Source organism: Borostomias antarcticus, assembly GCF_949987555.1.
Source record: "Borostomias antarcticus genome assembly, chromosome: 6".
Taxonomy (NCBI): domain Eukaryota; kingdom Metazoa; phylum Chordata; class Actinopteri; order Stomiiformes; family Stomiidae; genus Borostomias; species Borostomias antarcticus.
Genome location: NC_140239.1, coordinates 7336696 through 7351695, shown reverse-complemented (window position 1 = coordinate 7351695; position 15000 = coordinate 7336696). Strand labels below are relative to the sequence as shown.

Here is a 15000-nt window from a genome sequence, read left to right as displayed (position 1 = left end):
GAGAAGAGGAGAGGAGAGGAGGGGATGAGAGGAGAGGAGAGGAGAGGAGAGGAGAGGAGAGGAGAGGAGAGGAGAGGAGAGGAGAGGAGAGGAGAGGAGAGGAGAGGAGAGGAGAGGAGAGGAGAGGAGAGGAGAGGAGAGGAGAGGAGAGGAGAGGAGAGGAGACGAGAGGAGGGGGGAGCCAGCCTGGACACAGAGGGGGATACACCAGTAGAGGATATATTACCTCACAAGACTAGAGGAGGAGAGGAGAGAAGACAAGAGGAGAGAAAGGGATAGGAGAGAAAGAGAGAGAGAGGAGGAGGGGGGGTTGAGGAGTTGGAAGGTAGGCTAGGTTTATGCAGGGGTACAGTTAGACTGGCACACTGCTACACAGAGACAGTGACAGAGAGGAAGACATGATAGCCTCCCTGAACGACGGCTGCTCAAATGTCAGCACGTACGCGGACCCCAGTTTACTCCGGACCTGACCTTTCGGTGCTGACCTTTTTCGGTCCAGCCGACCGCCGGGCCACGAGTGAGGAGAGAGACTAATTACAGTTCAATCACCACACCTCCTCGGTCCCAGCTCGGTCCGGCCACTGACTCTCACACTCGCCATCTGCTGGACTGTAGCGGTACTGCATCATCATCAGCGTCAGTCAGCTCTCCATTCTGTCTTTATAGACCGTAGATCTAGGGGGGGCGCTGACACACACATCAATTAGAATCAGTCAATCTGGAGCCAGAGGGTTCTTCTGTCGTTACACATGCATCTATATAGCAGATTTTGTTATTTTTTATTAATATAGCCCCCCCAGCTCCACTCTCAGTGACAGTCCATCATCATCATCATCATCATCATTCTCATCGTCATCATCATCATCATCATCATCATCATCGCCCCCCTGGGTGAACTGTTTTTTTTTGCTTCCCTCTGGAATATGTAGGGGTAGAACCTATGTCCAATCCCCCTTTGCTCTCTGTAAAGCGCATTGTGTTGCCTCTGTGTATGAAATGTGCTCTACGAATAAAGTTTGATTTGATTTGATCATCATCATCACGCAGTCGGCCCAGCGTCCAGTAAGGAGCCATGCCCTCAGGGGGGTGACCGGCTCTCAGCCTCCCTAGTCCTCCCGTTCCCTGCTACTCCTCTCAGACCTGCAGCCTCTCCAGTCTCTCCAGCAGCTGGACCCAGACGGGCGTCCGAGGATATGCCTCCTCTCCCCGGGCCGCGGCAGCTCCTCTGGACCCTGGTCCTCCTGCTCCCCACCATGCTGCTCTCTCATGGTAGGTGTCCTCCGGAGAGTGTGAGGAGGGGGGTTGTGTTTGTGGAATGTGCGTGTCCGTTTCCAGTTACCATTTACTGTGTGTGTGTGTGTGTGTGTGTGTGTGTGTGTGTGTGTGTGTGTGTGTGTGTTCCTGACTTAAGCCATATTTGCGGACAAATGTTGAACAACATTTGGGGACAAAATTGGTGTTCTCCAATTGGGTTTTGGGGTTGGGGTTAGGGCTAAGGTTAGTGTTGGGGTAAGAGGATATGGAATGAATGTAAGTCAATGCAAAGTTGGCTTAGTCAACGTGTGTGTGTGTGTGTGTGTGTGTGTGTGTGTGTGTGTGTGTGTGTGTGTGTGTGTGTGTGTGTGTGTGTGTGTGTGTGTGTTTAGTACCAATATGCAGTCCTAGTAGCCTTGGTACAAGATCATTTATAATTTTGTGTGCCAACATCTTCTACACAGCAGCAACCTCAACCTTCTACAGCCTCTACTGTGCTCAGATGTAACATCTGATCCCGTGTCGCAGTGTGATCGTTCCTCCATGTGACTCTAGTCTAAATGTTAATGCTATTCCTTGGTGATGCTTAAGCAAACACATTCTTACTGACTAGGTCTGCACTGTGACCTTTCTAAAGGCCAGCTGCACACACACACACACACGCATGCATGCATGCACACACACACACACACACACACACACACACACACACACACACACACAGTTGCAGAATTTCTCGTTCAATATGGGTTAAGAAGCAAAACAGTTCAATAGAGTTACCAGAAGGTATTCATCCAAGGATAGATACAAACACTTGAGTGTGGCTTCTTGTCAAGCAACCTGTCAGTTGAGAGAGCGCCCAATGCAATCTGTGTTTCACAGTTTAACCAGAGGATGTGCAACTCCACCTTTCCTGTCCATAAATCTGGACGTAATACAAGACTTAAATGGACATAGATGGACCCTCTAAGTCCCAGGTGTATGTTGTAAAGTTCCCAGGACATACATCATTAGGGCTGTCCTTTCTATACCACCCTGGTTGTAAAGATAACCAGCTTACCAGCGCACTTAGCCCCCCTTTCTGAACACACACATTCCAAACCTCCCTGTAACCCCAACCTCTTGTCTTCTCGTATATTAAATTTTAAACATACTGTCCATATTAAACTTTAAACATACTGTCCTGTCTTACAACACACACACACACACACACACACACACACACACACACACATGCGCAAACACACACACACACACGCATTAAGATCAAGACCAGATCTGAGTGATTGAGTGAATTCTCTGATGGCCCCAGTCATCACATGCTATTGGTTTGTCTGCTCCTGTTGTCCCAATGGAGGGCTTTATAGATGGGTACATACTAGTGAACATACTGTACACATATGATGTGATCTTATCTATGTAAATCTCCGTTTCTAGATGCTATGACATTCGTGTGTGTGTGTGTGTGTGTGTCAGCGGAGGCCCTGCAGTGTTACGGGTGTAACGTGGTCGAGGGCGGGAGGTACGTGGACGTGGGCTGTTCCAACCCCGTGGTCGTTACCTGCGCCCCCTCACACCTGGGCTTCAAACACCGCTTCTGCATCCGGACGGAGAGCAGTCAGTACACTCCTCCACCTTTCCCTCTTCCTCCTCCACCTCTCTCTCCTCTACCTTTCCCTCTCTCCTCCTCCACCTCTCTCTTTCCTCCACCTCTCTCTCCTTCTCCACCTCTCTCCTCTACCTCCACCTCTCCCTCTCCTCCTCCATTTCTCTCCTCTACCTCTCCCTCCTCCTCTCCCACCCTCACCCCTCCTCCATCTCCTTTTTTATATCTTCCTTTTTCTTTCCTTCTTTTTCTGTCCCTCTATCCCCTACATCTCCCACTCTTCTTTCTCATCCACCTGTCTCTATCCTCTACCTCTCACTCCTTCACCTCTCAATCTCTCCTTTGCTTTATTCTTCTTCCCATCTCTCTATTTCATCCCTCCATCTCTCCCTCTCCACCGCCCGACTTCCCTCACTTCCTCATTTGTGCACTTCTGCTTCACTCCTCTTTCTCCCCCTTGCAATTTCATTAGTCTCTCTCCATCTCTCCCTCTCATCCACCTCTTCCTGTCTGTCCGTCGTCCTCCGTGTGTGTTCCTGCAGTGGCCCTGGGCATGGTTCTGACCCGTGGCTGTGCCACTTCCCGCCACTGCCAGCAGAGGGAGCTCCCCGGCGTTGCCATCCACTGCTGCCCCTCCGACCTGTGCAACAGCACCACCTCCTGGCGGCCGACGGCGCTGCACTGGCTGAGTTCGGCGGCCGCCATGCTGCTGACGCTGGGGCCGCGGGGGTGAAGTGTGACGGGACTAACTGGTGGATCAGGACGGAACTAGAGACCACCTTGTTCTGGTGCATCCCTCTCTCTCTCTCTCTCTCTCTCACACACACACACACACACACACACAATGGATGTGAGCCAGCTGCAGACACTGTTGTCCTACTCTGTAAGGACATGAGACTGGGTAAAAGACAAGCGGACTGCCAGCTTGCATGCTCTGTTCACACTGGTTGTCAATAATGAAGCGTTTAGTTCCAAAGAGACAATGTGATGTTCGACAGAACAGCATTTAATTCACAGGTCAAATAAGAAAACAAACATATCTTACATTTTTTTGTACAAGAAAAAAAACAACCTGTATGCTTCCTGCTTCTCTAACGAATCCAGACACTCTCTCAACCAATAACGACCCGCGGATGACCGGAAAAATTCACAGATGAAAACAAACTATCCAATAGGAAACTAGAGCTGAGTTAATGATCTCCTGTCTTTAGCTGGAGTCTACAGCTACCCAGCAGCGACACTGATGAGTAGAAAAATAGAAGCCATTGCAACCGTAGCCTGGGTGAGACCACAGTGTGGGAGTAGACCGATTGTAATCCATGGAATCTTTTTAGAATCTAGTTAATTTTCTGTTTCAAGACTATGTCATAAAGTCATATATATTGTGTAACCATAATAAACATGTTGATGTCATATTTAATATATAAACTAAGACCACTGTATTAAAATACAGATGAATTACTATGACTGTCTGTCTGTGTGTCTACCTGCCTATAAGGAAGACCCTGGTCCTCATGCCTAATAGGCACATGAACACCAGCGACTCAAAACAACCATTTACAAGTAAGAGAACTCAAGAGAACGTTACAGCATTCTGCTATGATCAGCTGACAGTGACTCAGAAGAACAGGATATAGAGTCTTAGTGATGAAGATGCTGCTGCTGCTGCTGCTGATGATGATGGTGGTTGTGGTGGCGGGGTAGCTGTGGGCGCTAGCGTTGCTGGGTACGTTGTCATCAGTGCTGTTCACAGGTTGGACCGACCCCTCCTCCAGGGGCGTGTCTCTATTCCCAGGGAGGCGTGGCCATCCACCAAAGTCTTTCAATGTGCGCCCTCTCCACAGGGCAAGGGGTCAGGGGTCAGGGTGTGTGACGAGGATAGGGACGGGCCAGGAGGGGGGAGGGACAAGGCCAGAGAGCGGAGGGGGGGGGCAGGGACAGTGGTGGGGACAAGGCCGAGGTGGGGGGTAGGTAAAGGGGCAGGGGTAGAGGCAGGGGGACAGGGGGGGGGGTCTAGCAGTCACTCTTCCACAGCTTGATGGTCTTGTCGTTCTCCAGCGCGGCAGAGGCGATGAGGTTCTCTGTGGGGTGGCAGGCGGTGGAGATCACCACGTCTACACACACACACACGCACACACACACGCACGGAGATGAGCGGTTCCCATGGTTACGATAGGACTAGTGATCACTGAAATGTTGTTTTGCTGTAGCCTCACGCTCAGACTGAATTGCCATTTCGTTTCATGTCATTACTCAGTCTGAACAAGCTCCCACTGCAGCCTCTTTAACGAGATGGGCGTGGCCGAAGAGGGAGTCCTCAGCGATTAGTTCATCCCCTGATCATCAATCACAGCATTTGACATCGCATTCAAAGGATGCTGATTGGCCCGGTTGGAATTACAACCGAGAAATCACTCTGGATGAGAGCTTTTCCAGACCCTGTATCGCATTTGGAAAATGAAAGCGAGCGTTTGATTCAGCGTCTGAAGCCAGGAGGGTTCCGCTGCTCCTAAAAGATCCGTCTCTGGGACAGACACATCTCCATGGTTACTGTGGGACAGGTAGCTCCCATGGTACAGACAGAACGTGAGGTGAGATAATCAAAGTCTCCATGTTGATTCTCACCTGCTGTGTGTGTGTTGTTATAAACGTGTGTGTGTGTGTCTAGGTGTGTGTATGTTTGACTGTGTGTGTATGTGTGTGTGTATGTTTGACAGTATGTGTGTGTATGTTTGACTGTGTGTGTGTGTGTGTGTGTGTATGTGTGTATGTTTGACTGAGTGTGTAGGTTTGACTGTGTGTGTGTGTGTGTGTGTGTGTGTATGTTTGACTGAGTGTGTAGGTTTGACTGTGTGTGTGTGTGTGTGTATGTTTGACTGTGTGTGTATGTTTGACTGAGTGTGTATGTTTGACTGAGTGAGTATGTGTATGTTTGAGTGTGTAGGTTTGACTGTGTGTGTGTGTGTGTGTGTGTTGACTGTGTGTGTGTGTGTGTGTGTGTGTGTGTTGATTGAGTGTGTATGTTTGACTGTGTGTGTGTGTGTGTTGACTCTGACCTGTGTGTCCCTGCAGCTTCTGGACGATCTCTTTGGTCTGCAGGTTCCAGATATACACCATGCTGTCCTCTGAGCCTGACACAATCCACTACACACACACACACGTAAATGGACCATGTATAGCATTGACTGCAGAAGTAAAATAAATGTTAATACACTGAATGTTAATGCACTAATTAATGTTAAGACACACCTTGCCACCAGTGACCGAGAAGTTAGCGAAGACGCAGTACTTCTCGTTCTTGTGACCCATGTATGTCTTCAAGCACTGAAACAAGAAAAAAACAAGTCTAGAATCTAGTTTCTAGTGTTTTCATAGCATGTGTTCTAGAATGCCAACATCGTTCTAGTTGCTAGTGTTTTCATAACGTGTTCTAGAATAGAGTGGTGAGGTGATGTCATTATTTTGTAGGCTGAAACGTTAAGCATAATTTATACTTCGTGAGCCACATTTTTTGGCTCACGGCTCATAGCTCTGTGCATTTATACTCAATGAGCCGTGCCCTGCTGTGTCCATGTGATGCCATGTTGTTACCAAACAAGAAAATGTTTCTCATCTCCTAGCAACACAGAACCCTTCGTCTCTCCAGGCCAGTCAACCAATCAAATATGTGCGACATATAATGACACGGTGTGAGCCGCTAGAAATTTGAAGTGGTACGAGCCAAGCGGCTCACAGCCTGCGAGACGTTACAAATGCCGTCAATGAGCCAAAAATGTGGCTCACGGCGTATAAATTAGGCTTTAGCATCGCCGCCATAAGGTTGAGTTCTAAATCCATAAAAGTGTTTTCGTGTTTTCATAGCATGTGTTCTAGAATGCCAACATCGTTCTAGTTGCCAATGTTTTCACAGAATGTGTTCTACTGTAGAATGCCAGCATCGTTCTAGTTGCCAATGTTTTCACAGAATGTGTTCTAGAATGCCAGCATCGTTCTACTGTAGTTGCTAGTGTTTTCATAGCTTGTTCTAGAATTTTCTAGAATGCCTGTACCTTCCCTTTGCTGTAGTCCCACAGTTTCAGAGTGCTGGAAGGAAATGAGATCAGAGTTAGAGACCTGGGGCCGCATACACAAAACATCTCATCTCACCACTAACTCCTAAACAGCAGTAAAGGTTCCTAGCTAAGAGTTTCCTCTTAAAGCCTAGCTTCACAAAGCTGCCGAGACCAACTTTTACTAAGGAATTGGGAGAAATCTTAAGCTAAGAGAAAGGGCAGGGTCGAAGTCGCTGCTATGGATAATGTTGTGTTTCATGAATGAGCTTACTTACTATGCCCACAGTGATTGGCTGATTGGGGATGGGTCTCTCTCCGTGATTTCATCTAAGAAATACTGTAGGAAATTGTATAATTCTGCCATATTCAAATAAAGATTTAAAAATAAAAATATAGGCTACTGTAGACTGATTAAACATGAAACCAAGAATAATCTACTAACAACAAGAGGGAACCGTATGAATTGTTGGACGATGTGGGTGTGGAGAGGGCATTTATTGTTTGGTGTAATATTCTCCTGACAAATGACTGAGATATACCTCGTTCATCTGCGCTGCATTTTCACTGTGGCCAAAGAATTGTCGGAACCTTGATCTCTGCTGTTATTGGGTTGCTGGGTGAAGTGACTGCATCCCTCACTATAGCTATAATATAACTATCTCCCTCATGATTAAGACTATACCTCTGTATAAGCTCTGTATCATTCAATGTCTCCAGAATGTTGAGGCGATTACGAGGCGGACTGCCGGCAGCAGCCATGTTGGGACTGTTTGTGATTAGCTCTTAGTGATTTAGGAGTCTCTTAGTGATTTAGGAGAAAGTAGCAATACTGTAGCCATCTTTTGTACGGGTAGTTAAAAGCAAGTATACTGCAGGCTTAATTTTTCACAGACTAATGAGCTGGTTTTAGCGTTAAAAGTCTTTGTGAAATAGTCTTAGACCAAAAATGTAGGAGTCCTAAAATTAGGAGTTACACGCCGATTTATTTTTAAGAGTTTCTCCTAAATCAGCAAGTTGGAAGCTGTGAATACGGCCCCTGCACAATAGCATACAGAGATGTTGTTAGTATGTATGTGTGAGTGCACGCGTGAGTGCTGTTGTCATGTAATAAGCGTGTAATAAGTGTATAATAGGCATGTGAATGTGCGACCGACTTGTCAAGAGTGGCAGCCAGGATGTATTTGCCATTGGGAGAGAACTTGACAAACGAGACTGGTGGGTTGTCATCATCTGTAACAAAAACACAGTTTCACCGTTATCAGAAGAACCCACAGGAGCACAGGTAGATAGAGAGAGAGAAAGAGAGAGAGAGAGGGAGAGAGAAAGAAATAAACAAAATAACAAAAAGACCAGAAAAATGGGGGGAGAGAGAGAGACTGAGATGCAGTTGGTAATAAAACTGACCAATCAGAGTTTTCAGGCACTGTCCTGACGCTGTGTCCCAAATACGACTAAGGGAACAGAAACACACCGTGAGAAAAGGTACAACAACAACAGAACAACTGAAGATACACCAACGGTTGATTGGTAACCGGTTGGATGACTCACCACAGGCCATCGTAGCTGCTGGAGACAATGAGAGATCCGTCTCTGTTGAAGTGGACCTGGAAAGACACGAGCACGCACACACGTGCACGCGCACACGCACACACACACACAGGTGTCGGCCCTCCATACAGAAACGATTGTCCCGCGTGTTATGTGCTCCTGTGTGTTTGTGTTTGTGTCTGTCGAGTCTCTCAAGTCCTTAGTGCAGACATGGGGTCTGAGTGTGTGTGATGTGTGTAATGTCTATTTTCTGGTGTGTGTGTGAGAGAGAGAGAGAGAGTGTGTGTGTGTGTGTGCGCTGGTCCTTACAGCAGACACAGGGTCTGAGTGTGCTGGTAGGGTCTTCAGGCACTTCCCAGTCTTCACATCCCAGATCCTCACACTCTCATCAAACTGCAGACACAGAGAGAGAGAGAGAGACAGAGTCATCACACACCTAGCATTGGGCTGGCAAGAACCCTAACACTACCCAACACATTTCACTAGCTAGAACCCTAACACTACCCAACACTTTCCACTAGCTAGAACCCTAACACTAGCCAACACTTTCCACTAGCTAGAACCCTAACACTAGCCAATACTTTCTACTAACTACAACCCTAAGACTATCCAAATCTTTCTACTAACTACAACCCTAACACTATCCAATACTTTCTACTAACTACAACCCTAACACTACCCAACACGTTCTACTAACTACAACCATAACACTACCCAACACTTTCTACCGGATGTTCCTTTAGTGTTTGGCTTGGTTGGTACTGGACCCAAATGCACGACTCGGGAGACAGGAGACAACGGTAAATGCCTGTTTACATCAGAAACGGCAAACGCACACACAAGTCCTTACTTGCAACAACATCGGGGATATGATGACGATAAGTTCCAATTTCCATTATTATCTTCTGACTGGCGAATTTAATTGCATTCCTTCGCAAGTGAAAGCAAACGCACCGTCCTTCCTCATCAGTCAACGTCAGGATACTGACGCTGAGGAAGAGGAGGAGGAGGAGGAAGAGGACTGCCCCTTCCGCCTGGCTGAGGATTGCGTCCTACAAGCATGACACGCTTTCTACCAATCTGAACCCTTACTAACCCTAACCTTGACAGACACCGGATCCTAAATCTAACATTGGTTTCATCATTCATTATAAACCTAAAACAACTCAAGTCTGATCTTTCAACGACCAAGCCCCAACCGGACTCTAGTCTCTGCAGCCTGGAGGAGGTTCTGGTCCTGGTTCTGGAGTGGCACTCACCGATCCAGACACCACCAGGTTGGACTGTGGGTTGAAGTTGCAGCAGAAGACGTAGTTGCTGTGGCCCTTCAGGGTCTTCAGACATTTACCCTGTGCACACACACGCACGTGCACGCGCGCACACACACACACACACACACACACACACACACACACACACACACAAACACACACACAAAGGTAAAATAACATAGAAAATGGGTTCAAAACACCAGTAGAGGCCTGCTCGGTGGAAATGATGAAGATGATGATGATGATGATGCTGATGGTGGTATGATGATGCTGCTGTTGCTGATGTATGATGAAAATGACGATGTGTGTGGTGACAATGGTGCTGTGTTGTGATGATGATGATGATGATGATGGTGGGCTCTCACCGAACTGTTGTCCCAGATCTTCAGGGTCTTGTCGTCAGAGGCCGACACCAGGAGGTTTGAGTCTGAGGACCAGGACACGTCAGAGATGCCCTGGAGGATGAGGACACACAGACACACGCACGCACACGCACGCACGCACACACACACACGCACACACAATATAAGCACCTATTCTAGCCTACACAGACACTCTAACGGCACAGCTGCCTCCACCAGGGGCCTGTTCTTCATTCTCGGGAGATAGAGCGGCCGACTGGGGATCGCAAGGCCCTCTGTTTGATCCTTGGTCCCGGCAGTGTGCCGAAGTGTCCTTGAGCAAGACACTGAACCCCAAAACCGCTCACGTACGGCACGGTGGCGCAGTACCTAGTTCTGTCGCCTCGCAGCAAGAAGGTCTTTGTGAAACGTTAGTTGCATGTGTGTGTGTTGCATGTGTGTGTGTTGCATGCTAAGTCGCCGCTCACTGTGTGTAATGTGTGTGGCACTGTGTGGCCAATTAAAGACATTTATTGCATCATGTCAATGACTTAAATAGCCTACATTATATTGATTATATGTCTTGCGATTCAAAGGTTGATCCTTGAATCATTTGGTGCAATAAATACTATTTTTCAAAGGAAAATGTTTCCCTGACAATGTTTTAACAAAATAATCAAAAGACCATATTGCCACAAGACTCATCTTCAAAAAGTCACAGGGAATTATAATGTTTGGTCCTAATAAAGCAAGTAGGCTAGCCTAAATCATCTCTTGCTGAGCGAACCTGTAACGCTCAAATATATAAAAGGTTCTTGATCTCTGAGAATTATTGCGGGCTGAAAATCTTGCCTTATTATAATTGCTCCCACATCATGGAATTTCCTTACGGGGATAAACTTAGCCGGCTAACTCTGTTAGCCATATACGAAGAACAGGCCCCAGGTCTGGGAGGATGATCTGTACAGTCCTGTCAATGTTGTCTTGGCTGAACACACTCACAAGCTTGTGACCTGCTATCGACTTCTCAAACTTCCCGTCGTAGGCTCCCCAGATCTTTATGAGTTTGTCAGCAGCTGTAAAGTAATAAGATGATTGGTGCATTTCAATGTTGGTTTATTACAAGGTAATAATGGTCTTGTAGGTGGATAACTTTAACTAGATTACAAAAGAAATGGTACTATTATATAGAACCATTTGTAAGAAGAAAAACCCTCTACACAAAGGTTCCATATAGAACCCTTTTCAGCTCTGTAAGATGCCGTTTGGAACCCTAAATGGTTCTTCCTGACCTGAAAATGGTTACTTAACGGACCTGAAAAGGGGTCTATATCAATATGGAAACTTTGTATTCAGAGGGCTCCTCTATATAAGCCTATAAACAGTGTAGTGTAATGTCAGAGTAAGTATCTTACAGGAGCTGGCCAGCCACTCTCCATTAGGGCTGAACTTGACTGAGGAGACGGCCTTGGTATGTCCTGCCAGTGTGAACTTCACTGCGTAGTTAGGTTTGGCTGGGTTCGACTGCACCGGGAGACAGAAAAACAGATGTCACTCGACACAGGGCTGGCTGTTGTGTGTGCTGCCTACGGTGCTATTATTATGATCAAACAGAACTACATCCAAAGCTCATGACCCTCCAATTGACAGTATTTTGCTAAATCTTCATTTGGCTCAAGACTGATACCTATACAATGACCAGAATGGATGTCAAAGGTGCATTATGGAAGCGTACACTACAAACCTCTTTTTAAACCAGTGTGTGTGTGTGTTAGAGTGTGTGTATGTGAGCATTTAACGTTATGCCACCTTGGATTGACATAGGATCTGATCATGTCGACTGTCTCTCATCACCATGCACGAGGCTAGCTGGCTCCTCGCTCACCTTGCTCCCAGATCCAGACGACTGTTTGATGTCTGTGTCTGGTTTCTTGTCTTCCGTAGCCATGTTTATGCTCACAGCTGCCACCTAGTAGAAATGAAGAATTGTAAGACTTGATCCGACAGACATGTCTGGCTGTAGCTAGCTATAACAACAACACTACAGGCGATCATAGCCAGATGTTAAAAGTAAAACAAATCTAGCTAGCTAGCCAGCCAACTAAGTTAGCTCGCTGGCTAACTTCGTGGTCTCATAACGTTAGCTACCTAGCTGCTATGAGTAGGCTATCACCGCGTGAGACTAGTTTATATGTGGCTAGCTAGTTAGCTATATGTCTAGATCCATCCGTGCGTATACATTACCGTTGTACAAATGAACGAAGTACGCGTAACTTTAGTCAGAAATCAACAAAACCTGCTTTATATCCAGCTGGACAGCCAAGCTACAGTAGAGGCAGACTAACGTTAGCTGGTGAGGCTGAGAATGTGGTGACAAGTCTGATACTACTGCGCACGTGCGTCAGTTAGTTGATATTTTCCTGACGGCGACTGTAGAGGGACAGGTGAGACACGTTCGTCCCCTGGGAGGTCGCAGTCAGGTTGCAAAGAAAGACAAGTGTTCTCCATACAATTAAAATGAATAAAAACGAAAGAAAACATTTTACTTAGAGACACAATCATCTGATTAGTTATGTTCTCTTTTATTGATGCATGTATTGGCACAGGTAGGACAAAACATTCTATTTAAATTATAAAATATTATATATTAGCATTTACAAGTCAAAAATAGGACATGTTGCTCTTCTAATCATGCACAATAAAACAATGAGTGGAGAAAATTGTCGGAAGGACTGGGGTTGTGCAAAATAACATTATCATAGTACAAAAATGTTTTTAAAAAATCCATAAGAAAAAACATGTGAATTCCAATTCCGTGCAGACATTTTAGAACCAATATTGCCATTGAACCCTGGGAATCAAAAAAGTGCAGATGCCCCTGATCTTACTCCTGTCCATAAATAAAGGGTGCAGTGAGGATAAATTAACCCTATTAGCACTAGATAACCGATTGTCCTAGAATTGAAAGAGGAACACCCTCATGACATAATTTCCTGTTTACCCTTGGCCATGACAGGTGCACTTCCTCCTTTTCTTCTTCATTTGTTCTTGTCTTCTTGCGTTTCACTTCTTGGGCTTGGACTGGGCTTTCTTGAAGGATTCCCTGTATCTCTCTGTCTGGTAAACGTCCGACTCCATCCTATCCTCCCAGTCATTCAGCGTAACATAAACATTGCCGTTGACCTCTGTGACCTTGTGAACCCTCTGTTTGACCCCTTTAGAGCGCCAGTGGGGGTTGGGGGGCCTGGCGGAGGGGTCAACAGCCTGGTACAGCCCCTCCCCCTCCGCCAGTGTGATCTTGTACTTATGCCATGGACACACGATGCAGGCCCGCCCGTTGATGTCCTGCGCACAATAAACCGGGGTATTAGTAAAGAAAGAAACAACAACAACAACAACAACAACAACAACAACAAAACAGATGTTTGCATCAGGTGAGTACGAGGAGAGGTTTCTCATAGATAGACCCTGTATAGAGAAAGCACCAGCTACTAGCTGTGGACAAGGAAAACATAGAGTAGGTCCTCCTCACCTCAATGTCTCCCTGCTGCAGTGGGCCACCTGAGTCTGGACAGAGAAGACAACCATAGTCACTGATTGGTCACAGTACTGGTTGCTCTAAGGGCAGTGTATTGCTGCATGGTGCCCTCCAATACATGAAGACATAGTTGTTCCATCCCATTTCCACTGCAACACACAGATTCTCTCTTTCTTTTTTTCTTTCTTTCCATCTCTTCCTCTCTGTACTCCTCAATCTCTCTCTCACTCACTCACTTACTCACTCTCACTAACACACGCGCACGCGCCACACACATGCGCACGCACGCACACACACGCACACACACACGCACGCACACACACACACACATGCGCACACACACACATGCACACACACACATGCGCACACACACACATGCGCACACGCACACGCACACACACACACACACACACACACACACACACACACACACACACACACACACACACACACACACACATCCTTACGGTAGCAGCGCATGTCCATGGCGTGGAACTCCCCTTGATGGTAAAGGATCAACACATCCCTGCAGCCGTTCACCAGCTTGGTCACCCGTCTCGCCTGGATGATGTCATCTCTCCTCCCTATGAAGTGCGAGGACGGAGGTGGAGGGGAAGATGAGGATGGAGGTGGTGGAGAGGAAGATGAGTATGGAGATGTGTTCTCGTCCTCAGACAAGTGAACAACTTCCCGATGCACAATCTCCGGATTTTGGACTAGAGAGAGAAGGAAAGGTATTGAGAGGAGAAAGAGAGGGATGGAGGGAGGGAGAGAGAGAGAGGAGGGTGAGGTTATGATCTGAAAGAAGGTAACGTTATGTGTGTATGTGTGTTTGCCGACGTACCTCTATAATTTTCTTTCATCATGCGCCTTTGCCCAGATTCACAGATAAGAGTTGCCTCGTGCACGCTGCTGCTCATTAAGTTGGCACCTCTTACCTACTATACCAGTTTCCACGGCGGTCTCACTAACAGCTTCATTTGAGGCTACACTTCTCTATGGAAACAGATAAAAAGTTACCATGACCACATTTGGTAAAGCTTCGCTATCTTCAAAATAACGTTACATTCTGCACGTCATGTTCAATACCTTGCTATATCTCACAGGTTGAGCGTATAAAACGATGACGCTCACTGCTTTTCCAATAGGCCACCTGCATCATCCGTTAATCTTTTGCAAAACCCAGCTTAGGTAACTGCCATTTAGCTAGGCTACATGTGCACCACCTTCTCCTCTCCTAGCGCACATAAAGATCTTTCGTGGTTTGTTTTGTGTTACATTTAATAAAGTCCCGGATGAAACGCGTCCTCCCTTTCTGCTGTTGATTGGTCCGTGCATTCAGCGGGAACGAGTGCGCTCTCAAACCGTTCGTCGTTATGGAGATTCCGTC

The 15000-nt window shown here is 46.7% G+C and overlaps 2 protein-coding genes across 4 annotated transcripts; both read right to left on the bottom strand.

The window, feature by feature from the left end:
* Positions 1 to 3878: 3878 nt before the first annotated feature.
* LOC311310382 (WD repeat-containing protein 5-like) lies at positions 3879 to 12442 on the bottom strand. 2 transcript variants are annotated; one of them, XM_084439859.1, is made up of 15 exons: positions 12317 to 12442; positions 11958 to 12041; positions 11488 to 11596; positions 11075 to 11148; positions 10097 to 10186; positions 9720 to 9809; positions 8770 to 8853; positions 8461 to 8516; positions 8317 to 8363; positions 8067 to 8142; positions 6910 to 6943; positions 6110 to 6184; positions 5917 to 6004; positions 5114 to 5196; positions 3879 to 4974 (listed from the first exon to the last, which is right to left on the bottom strand). In XM_084439859.1, the coding sequence occupies exons 2-14, from the start codon at positions 12018 to 12020 to the stop codon at positions 5114 to 5116; spliced, it is 969 nt and encodes a 322-aa protein (XP_084295985.1). In that variant the 5' UTR covers positions 12021 to 12041; positions 12317 to 12442; the 3' UTR covers positions 3879 to 4974. The 2 variants fall into 2 exon arrangements, with proteins under 2 accessions (XP_084295985.1, XP_084295984.1); XM_084439858.1 differs by lacking the exon at positions 5114 to 5196.
* A 349-nt stretch (positions 12443 to 12791) lies between these two features.
* Positions 12792 to 14837, bottom strand: LOC311310384 (Rieske domain-containing protein-like). Of its 2 annotated transcripts, XM_084439862.1 has the most exons (5): positions 14700 to 14787; positions 14455 to 14606; positions 14078 to 14326; positions 13605 to 13639; positions 12792 to 13417 (listed from the first exon to the last, which is right to left on the bottom strand). In XM_084439862.1, the coding sequence occupies exons 2-5, from the start codon at positions 14528 to 14530 to the stop codon at positions 13136 to 13138; spliced, it is 642 nt and encodes a 213-aa protein (XP_084295988.1). In that variant the 5' UTR covers positions 14531 to 14606; positions 14700 to 14787; the 3' UTR covers positions 12792 to 13135. The 2 variants fall into 2 exon arrangements, with proteins under 2 accessions (XP_084295988.1, XP_084295987.1); XM_084439861.1 differs by having other exon boundaries at positions 14455 to 14837.
* Positions 14838 to 15000: the final 163 nt, after the last annotated feature.